General features: G+C 39.8%; 1 protein-coding gene across 1 annotated transcript in view; it reads right to left on the reverse strand.

Annotated features, from left to right (window-relative positions):
- Positions 1–10,111, reverse strand: part of ST7L (suppression of tumorigenicity 7 like) — a gene marked incomplete at its 5' end in the record, with an annotated part of 22,163 nt that overhangs the window by 5,057 nt on the left and 6,995 nt on the right. Inside the window, 7 exons of the mRNA XM_010009470.1 lie at positions 830–969; positions 3,751–3,843; positions 3,990–4,140; positions 7,172–7,274; positions 7,938–8,010; positions 9,272–9,386; positions 9,959–10,056. Coding sequence (XP_010007772.1) covers positions 830–969; positions 3,751–3,843; positions 3,990–4,140; positions 7,172–7,274; positions 7,938–8,010; positions 9,272–9,386; positions 9,959–10,056 — 773 coding nt within the window. The remainder of the gene's footprint in view (positions 1–829; positions 970–3,750; positions 3,844–3,989; positions 4,141–7,171; positions 7,275–7,937; positions 8,011–9,271; positions 9,387–9,958; positions 10,057–10,111) is intronic.

The raw sequence follows: 10,111 nt of genomic DNA on the forward strand, positions 1-10,111 counted from the left end.
AGGACAAGGTTACAGCCAGCAGCAGTGGTAATAGATAAGGAAAAGAAACATGGAAAAAAGCAGGGAAGAGAGAGGGAGAAAGGAGACTGACACAGGAGGTACCCATAGGAACAAACAGCTCAACAGCAGACGTATTTAGATACATTTAAAGCAGCCCAGATTAGAAACATATCTACCTAAAAGCCTGATTGCCATTGTCAAGTTCAATTTCTGTCCTTGAACAAGTACTCAAATGACAGAACTGTGGTCACTGAACACGTCCTCCATCACGTAACTGGAACCGGGTGAGATACAAACCCACTGGTCTAGTTCCCAGAAGGGAAGTGACAGCTAGCTAACTGCTGAGCCCGGCTGGAACTTAGCAGTTGCTTTACCACTGTTCCCATCCATTCCATTCACATCATGCTACTGGTTTCCAATGCTCAGCAAGAGACCTGTTTTTTCCTGCAGCCCAGCCTGCCTTTTACTCACTTCTCAAAATGTCCAGTCAAGAAATGTATCTGAGGCTCTCCCACCGCAGTCTTGACTTCCATGAGAATAAAATCCATACTCACCACAGTGCTCTGTGCCAGAATTACTCTGAAATGCTGCTCCCTCACCATAAGAGTGCAAATTAAAGCCATGCTATGTTATCATAACGGTCAGCATCTTGCCAAAACAGACATTTTGCTCAAATTTCAACAAGCATTGGTCACTAATGAGATTCTTACAAATGGAGATAAAATGATTCATGCCCAACAAGCACGAGACTGACTACAACATTCTTCACCACGGGCCTCTTAAGTCCCAAACATCCCACAGGTTACCCCATGACGGAGAGGATACTCACAGCTTTAGCAAAGATGACCATCAGCTCAGGGAACTGGTGTGTGAGGAGGGCAAGCATCGCCGAAAAGGAACACAGGCCTGCTGTGAAATGGATGAAAAAGGGAAGCTCCTTCTGTGGGTAAACGGAGACTTCGTGAAATGCTGAAAGGGAAAATGGAGAATATCAACATTTGATAATCAAGGAGTTTTCTGAATTACTTACACACTCTTGTACCTCTAGGCTTTCAGAGGGAGTAAGTGTGGACTCAAGACTATTGTGCAGCACGTTAGGTCCCAGCACTTAAACTTCTCAAACTTTTTCCCCTACATTAAATTCTTCATCAGTTGGAACTAGATGGTCTTAAGGTCCTTTCCAACCCTAACCATTCCATGATGCTATAACTATTAATAGTCACTACATCTTTCTCTTCCCAATCTTCTTTTGCACTTGCATGGGCTTTATTTTTGAAGCATTTCATCAGGCTGAGTTTTCGGTACCCACTCTTTCAACAGGACAGAGGGAAGAACTGTAAAACTCACAAGCTGTCCAAATTACCTAAACCAACTGAAACAATTCAGGTGTTTCAAGTCTCTGAAGCATTAATCCTGCTACCTGAAGAGACCAGCACTTCTGCCCACCCTGTAAGAAGCTCAGCAAGTACAAACCCACCATCATGTCGTATACACAAGGTAGCTCCTTAATACTTCTCAAAGATTCCTGCTTGGTAGGCTACAGTAAAGTGTTTCAGAGCAGCTGACAGAGCAGACCTCAAGGAAAACACTACCAGGACCAGGTTATAAATTCTGCACATAGCAGCTCCTTGCAATTTCCAATCCATGGTAACAGAATCCAAAGAAGGTGATTAGACAGGCTAAGGACTGGCATCTGGAGCTTTCAGCACTCAAGACTACTGGTTACTAGCTGAGGACCCGTGTGTGAATTTGCAATTACTGGCTCAGAATACCTGCAGCTCTGAATTTTTACCCAGTTATTTTTAAAGGGTTTTTAAATGAAGAAAAAAAGAATGGTTTCTATAGACATAAGTATTTCTGAAAGGGCAGCATGCTGCTTGAAAAACTGTGCTTAAAATCTAACAAAAGCCTCAAAATTCAAGCAAGCCCTTTCATAAAACAAGAAAACACAATTATATTAATTTTTAAACTGAAGTCTGAGGAGGAAAAAGACACTTCGCCCTCCCAGCTGTTGTTCCTGAATGCTGGCACATAATAAGCTTCCATTTTAAGAGCAAGCCCAGCAGAAGTGGCTTGTGCTCTTGCACCTCGTTAATGGCCAAGGGCTTGGGTTTTGGTTTGCTTGTAAGTATATGATTTTGGAGCACAACTAAGGAAAACATTTGGAGTTCTGTGTCTAATGCCCATCAGACATGTTTAATGTTCTCCCAGAGATTATCAGTTCACCTTAATATGCAACCAGCCCTGCTAGGCCACTGTACAGGTGATAGTAACTCACTTCTCTCCTGTGCAACCAAAAAAATCAGTTGTCTACCATGGAACACTTTTTCATACTATGTAGAAATTCACCTGATTGGAGCAATATAGTTTAGGAAAGATCCCACCATAAGTTAGGGAAGTGTTAAAAAAATTAAAAAAAAAAAAAAATCAATAGGAAGGATTCTTTTTGCACTAGTTTTTCCTACACTGAAAAATTAAAATCAAATCCAAAACAGATCAGGACAACTAAAGATAATTCTGCGTGTTCAGCCACATAACTGGTACCAGTCAGGCCAATAGAGGATTTGTGACTCATTAATTTGGTCAACACTATTTTAAATAGATAAATTAAAAAAAAATAAGTGTCAAGATTTCTCGAGGAAGTTCTGCAATAAAAGTGTTAAGATGATTTTATTTATGGGTAGGTTTATATTTAAAACATAACAGGAATGCGTGAGTGATCCTGTTGAAATAGCTGCATGTGTTGGTGTTTAATTATGCTGGGAAGTCTACAATTTAGGGGTAGTTGCTAACCAAGGAATTCCTTGTGCAATATCCTGCATAAGTGAGAAATGAGTAATTTAAAGCAGTCTGGGGGCAAATTTAAATTACACATTTTAAATATAACTTCAGGCTTTTGAAACAGAAACAAGTATGTGTAGTTTTCCTTTCCACAGCTGTGGTCTCTGTGGTTCTGCTGGTGCTTTTGCAGTAGCCCTTTTCAGTCCCATGGGACTTGTGTTTCTTCATGATGTAGAAGTCCACCCCAAAGGAATTCTATTAACAAGTACAATTAACAATCCAATTCTGATCTAAGTTAATGCTATTTTCCTAAATCTGATGAGCACAGGCCCCATTGATTGGTCTGTTTGCCTTACCTAAAGGAAAAGTAACATGTAGGCTCATCACTGCACAAAGTAATCTTGAAGTAATAAGCAGCTGGAGAAGACTTACTTTTCAGTGTCAACTGTTACTATAAATCCATAAATACATACATGGATAAAAAGTTCCAGGAAGCAGACAAATAGGTACCAGTGAATTAATGACAGAAGGCAATATGCTGTGAAGCTAAGATTAACCAAGGATTCTCTGTATGATCACAGACAAGTTCTGCTAGACACCCAACTGCAGGGCTGGAATCGTGCATTTATTCCTTGCTAAAAGGAGACAGCTCCTCTACAACAGCAGACAAATCCAAGATTTCTTTTAAAAGAGACTCTCCATTCACGAAGTTGGCCAAACTTGGTCTGAATGTACCACACACAGATTTCATCTCTGAAGGACTTGTGCTGTTACAGAATCAAGCTACATTTACCACACATGCATGTCAAGTGCTTCAGGATCGTTTGGGAGGGACAGCAACAAATAGCTGAATCCCCTTCACAGGAAGCTCCAACTAAAAAATTCACAGTAAGGTAAATACAGAATACCACAAACTGAACATGTCCTTAGCTTAAGTTTTATTATCATTACTGCTTAGAAACCACTTACTTGGCAACAGTTCTCTGTCTGCTGTTTCTGTGCAACTGGGATAGGGATAGAAAAGATGACCTTTCTCTAATGGGTATGGGATCATCCTAAACGCTGAAAAAAAGAGTGAGTGACATTAGATCTGTATCTAAACCAAGCGACTGGCTTCTCACAAAGAGAACCAATCGTGTTGGAGCTGAATAAAGGCAGAGAGACTAGTCTAGTGTACAGAAAAAAATAAAACAAGGAGAGGTACTTACTGCCTTCCCATGTGCAGTGTAGCAGATTCAGAGCCCCTTCTATCCTCTTCCAATGCTGGAGGTGAAAAAAAGCATATGCTACTGCCTCACTGTCCCCTCGCTTCAGAATATGCTCTGGAGGTAGCACCAAGCTTTTCATTTCTAGTAAATACTGAAAGTAAGAAAGGAAAGCACTCTTAGTTACACGGAATATTCAAGAATTTTGAATTGTGAAACATAAATGATCATTTCAGGTATAACTGAGCATATCACAGGGGCCAGCTTCTGCCTGTTGAAGAACCAGCCTATCCCACCATGGAGCAGACAGCTCACATGGGAAGTGAAAAGCAGCAAAACACCCATTGTAGCTAAGACTCAAGTTGGGGTTTTCACACACAAAGTATCAGGAAAAAAACCCATGCATCTTCAGTAAGGCAAAATAAAAATACATTCTTGTGGTCTATACATAAAAGTGTAATGCTGCAGGTGCAATACCAATGGGCTACAAGTTTAGGCTACTAACAACCAAACCACCAAGGTTATTTTTGCACATCATTTCATCACTCAGATTTTCAATGTAGGAGGCTAAGTACTTGTTAGCTCTCAAGTATGAGGAGCAAACCAGAAAGTGTCAGTGTGCTAACCAAAGGAATAACAACAAACCAAATCCAGGAAAATCTTGGTTTCATGTGGTTTTGCTGGGCTACCACAAAGTATCTCTTGATTTCAGGTTTTTTCAATTTCAGCCTTGTCCCTCCTCCACTGCAGAATAGCTGCTGCACAGCAGGGTCAGGGAACACAAGGATTAATCATTTTCCATTTCCCTCGAAACACAGGACATGGAATTTTGTTTTCTCATAGCTATTAAAAAGAAGGACAGGTATTCGTTTCAATTTAGCTTTTAAAACCTGATGAGTAATTTTTACAGGAATGAAATGACAGCTTCAGCTCTAGTATGTACCTGTGAGTCGTTCTTTCCTACCACGGGGTGTCTCGCTGAATCACAGCCAAAGTTAATCCACATTCTTTGATCAATGTAGCTGGCAATTCCTTTGACTGTCTCCCAAAGTGTAAGAATGCAGCTAACTCGCCGATTTATTTCAGCAGATGCCACAAACTATGAGATTATTTACTAATCCAGTTTGAGGACTTAACTTTTCCCATTCAGATTCTTGAAGGAATGTAGGAGGGGTTATGCCCTAGCCAAATAAAGCACATTTACTGCCTGGCTAGGTTCTTCTCTTAGTGCCTTGGGCCTGCACTCCAGAGGGGAATATTCCTGCTAATCCCCTCTAATCCTCTTCAATTTTTTTCTTTTTAATTTATTTTTGTTTAACACAGTGAAGGATCACTCACACTGGGCTGCTGTGGGAAAATGGTCTCCAATATCTGACCCTTGACCTGACTCCTCATCCTCTCGCAGTGCCCACATCACTACTAAGCACACATAGGGGTGGGGATGAAGCCCCTCTGCAAGTATTGCTACAACATGCCAGTGCGTTGGCTGGCTCCGTGCCCGCATTACCCACGAACAGCAAAATTCCAGAGTCTGGCAGGTTTTCATGTCAGTGTTCAAGCATAAACCAGGCAAAGTCTCACTGCTGAAAATATCTTGGGGTTTGCAGATTTGAGAAGGTCTTTACACACGATATAAAATTCTAAGATATTCAGAAGATGATTGGAAAAGATTGTTTCCTACATGACCAAAATGTAGTTACAGATCTCTAAAGTGAAACAGCTCAAGAGGACCAGTTCTCTACCACTGTAAAATGCTTTCCTAACTTGCCAAACAAAACCCATCCTTGTAAAAGCAGAACTCAGAACAAAGAGAAACAAACATTATTTTCCTTATGCAAAATGATGTTAGGAGCAAAGACAACCACTTTCATCAGATGCAAGAAGAAAGGGATTTCAACTTTATATAGTCATTTATTTTTAGCCCATGGGACAGAACTGACTGCAAATTTCAAACCCAGACTTTCTTCCCCACTAGTCCACTGACTTTGCTTGGAGTATGAGCATTTCAGAGCTCTGCATAGCCAGCACCAATAAATTCCTGCCCTGCCACTAATAAACTCATGTTTCAAGGCAATGCTGTAATAAAAATCCATCATGAACATGACTTGATAGGTACAGAATTAGAAGAGAAGATCAAATTGCTGAAACCTGGAATCAATTTTTGTGATTGTCTATAGATCTACAGAATACATTTTGCTAATAGCCTGTTTGAAATGGTATCTTAACTTCTTTTAAAATGTATATGAAGCTCCTGAAACAACTGGAGGATATACAAAATAAAAGCACTTTTAGATAACGATAATGCGTTATAATCTTCTTCCCCTAAAGGCAGAGGCTAAAGCAAAATCTGTCTGAGACTGTCTGAAATGAACTTGCCACGCTCTTGATCAGTCATGCACACAAGCAGCAATTTCTCCCAGCAATTAGCTTTCTCAGTGCACATTCTATTAGATTGGACAGGCAGACAGAATAGAGCAGCTGGATAATTCCAGCCCTCCCAGCACCGGTCACTGGGACTCCGTGATCATTTGGAGGGGATTAGGTCCAGGACTAAGCCAACCTTCTGCATTCAAGGTTTCAAGCTGAACACATCACCAATGGTAGTACAGTAAAAAGCAACACAGCACTTCATTTTCACCCAAGAGAATCTGTATCTTGGCCACTTCAAGTAATGCCAGTAATTACATTACAGCCTGTAGCAACACCGATTCTGAATCTTGTTGACACATGGATGAGGAAACTAAGTGACTGTAGATCTTTGCATAAGCTGAGTCCTGAAGCCATGCTTGGAAGCACAGCAGAAAAGAGTGTTTCGAAATACTGTGAGTGGTTATTGTTTGAAGAACTTGATTCGGCTTCAGGGATTTTAAATAGCTACATTTCTATGTATTAATGCTTATCCTTACCCAGTAAAGGGCCTTCAGTAACAGATTAATGGATTTTCCAATGAGTTAGAAAATCCTGAGCTTGTATGTTTTAAAAAACACCTTTTTGATCATCACCTATTGCAAACAACTAATTCTGGCCACCAAACATTTATGACATAAATGCTGATGTGTTTAACTCCTCAGTGGCTGGAGTTACAACCAACCCAAGGGAACATGGGGCTAGAAAGGCAGTAATATAACATGACTTCTTTCAACAGACAATAGGAAGTGGTCCAATAGGAAATAAAATACTCCTACCTTTGGAACATGAGGGTTAAATTCCACAGCTCTGTGAATTGCTTCCACAGCATTAATTTCTGCTGTACTGAGCCCTCTTTTGGAGGCAGTTTCTGGGGAGAACCTGAAAGGAAAAACCCATACTGAACAGAAGTAATAAATAATAAATGCTAACCAGGTGTTGATTTGCATTGTAAGCTTGAAGTTCATTAAAAATTGGCTGATTTATCAGGAAAGATAAACAAACCCTTCTAGGAGACAAATGTTCGTGTTCATTTAGGTACCCAGACTGTCATCCACACCCATATGACAAACTTTTGCTTAACTTTTTGGAACTGCATGTCAATCGTGTAAGGTAACTGAGTGCCCAGTCACTCACGTCCTTTTTACAGCATCACCTACTCAGAGGTAAAGCTAGAAATCAGCTGTGCAAACAGACCAGGATGAAAGTGAAATGCCAACATGAACTAGCACAACCATCCTGCACCCAATCCCCAAAACAAAGAACTGCTGAACATCACAAGACGCTGAAAACAAGATTGATACAAAAGCACACGTGTGTACACGGGCTCTTGAGAAACATTTTCACCTGTATTAACTTTACGGATGCTTAAAAGAAACTTTAAATTACATTTTAACTACACACACATATGCATATAGAAATACACTTGACTTACTCTTAGAAATATAACTGCTACATACTGGAATTAGACCTTTTTAAATTCTTATTTACAGCAGAACCCAAGATTAGCAACAAACCACTGTTTTCACAAACATGCTTGCTTACCTTTCTGAAACAGCCCTGGCTTTTAACAGGGCTGCTGTGTAACATATTGCTGCTGACTTTGGAAGACTGATATCTATGACAAAATAAAATAATAAAGCTGTAAGATTCTAAGGCAAGACAAACATTTTAAACCCACATCCTTTGAGCTTAAAGGTTTTTACTCGGGTGTACCAGACAATGAATGTAACATCTGGAACATTTCAGCTAGGATGAGAAACTTTGCATTTCTTTGCACAGTCTGCCTTCTGCTCACTAGTCAGATTAACAACTGATTAACAACTCAGACTCGTAGTTAGGTGGTAAAGAGTAATTTTTTCTTCTTAATGTACCAAAACATTGAAACTGAATACAAAGAGATATGTATGTATAAATACACACTTAAGAATGGTGTGATTTTCCTGTATGAACCCAAGACGTTTAACATAAGCTTCTATTCCTTACCTGATACTGCAATTGTATATTAACAGTGAGTTTTACACAATACTAAAAGAGAGACTGACTTGAAGCTGATCAAAAAGTTACACTACTGACAGGTAGACAAATTTTACTGAAGATTCTTTTCCAGTTCAATGAGGAAAAATAATTTTAGTTGTAGCTTTTTGTAGAATATCCGAGGCGAAGTTTGAGCTGACAATTACAGATTAGAAGGTTAACACACCACAGTACAAGTTTACTTTAAAAGCAGACAAAGTCTGGGGTCTAATTCCCAAGTACCATGTTGTGTAGAGTCAGATGGTTCTTGCTTTTCTTTGTAAATCCCATCCTGGGCTTGTCCATCACTTACTAGAAGTCTGGCTGTCGTGTCAAGCAAAACACAGGGGTGCTACAGAGTCTGAAGCTCATACTCATATTTCCAGATGCTTAGAAAAAAAAAATCAGCATCTTTTTCTTAAGAAAGTGTCACAATTCCTGATTTTAATGTAACGAAGCACCAGGAAATAAGGAAATGGTTTTGATAAATTAGTAAGAATCCACACAGAACACCATGGACAGCCAAGTAACAGGAGCAGGCTGCTAGGGTGGCCACGCACAAGGGGCACAGGATTTGGGCAAGAATATCCTACTTTCAATTCCCTGAAGCAATAAAGAACAGACATAAGAGAGAACACAGCAAATGCTCACAGGCAGGGAACAATTGCCACAAAATACTGCATCTGTGTCCCTCCATTCTGAAGGTGATTTAAGGGACAGCTTTGACAGCAGCACTTAGATTGTGGGCATTACCTAGATGGCAAAACTGTGAGGACAGTAAGCTTCCGGACAGGCACACCTTGCTTTCCTCACCTACACTCTTACATGAAAACACCACCATTCCCACAACAGATATCACTTACCATCATACTTTGCTAAAACTGCTTGGACATCTGCATAAGCCTGTAACTCCAGCAGTGCCTCCAGGAGGTTTTCATGAATATTCAGCATACTGAGAAGTGGAAACTCTTTCATTAACTGCAAATCAATACAGAGACATAAATAAAGCACATGCAGAAATGCACCTGAATCCCTGAAATACTTCACAGAAATCAGTCCAACAATTTAAGCTTTTTCAATGTTCTGTTCCTTCAAAGTGTTAGAAACTGGCACATAAGGAGCATGAAAAGAGTCACATCATTTCTACTTTAGTTTTTCCCTATATTCACCTGCTGGAAAATAAGTAGACTGAGGCTCACACAACACAGCCCACATTTGCACGACTCCCACAATGAGTACTATGAAAAAAGAACTTATGATACACCTGGGGCAACTGAAAGAAAAATGGTGAAGTCTAAAGCTGGCTATTTTGACAAGTCAGAGTCAAGCATGAAGCAAACTGGACAGCAGAAACATATGACATTATGTAATTTAAAACTGACATGTAGGAACAAAAAAACCCTGTTCTCAAGAAATCATCAATCACAAGGTACAAATCTCATCTGAAGAGAACTGAATTAGATTAATCATGATGCCTAGAAAAGAACATTAAACAATCGATTTGGACAACGTGACAAAACAAGTTGCTCACTTTTTACACTTTCACTTACATCTCTCATCATTTTTACTGCCTCTCGTATTCTTCCAAGTTTTCTTGCACACATAGCCAGTCTCCTTTTCACATATACCAATACATTGGTGTCTCTTCCTGATAACAAAGATGGAAAAATTTAAGCTATCAGTTTCAATCCTTCCCTCTCTTT

Source organism: Nestor notabilis, unplaced genomic scaffold, assembly GCF_000696875.1.
Source record: "Nestor notabilis isolate BGI_N333 unplaced genomic scaffold, ASM69687v1 scaffold8902, whole genome shotgun sequence".
NCBI lineage: Eukaryota > Metazoa > Chordata > Aves > Psittaciformes > Psittacidae > Nestor > Nestor notabilis.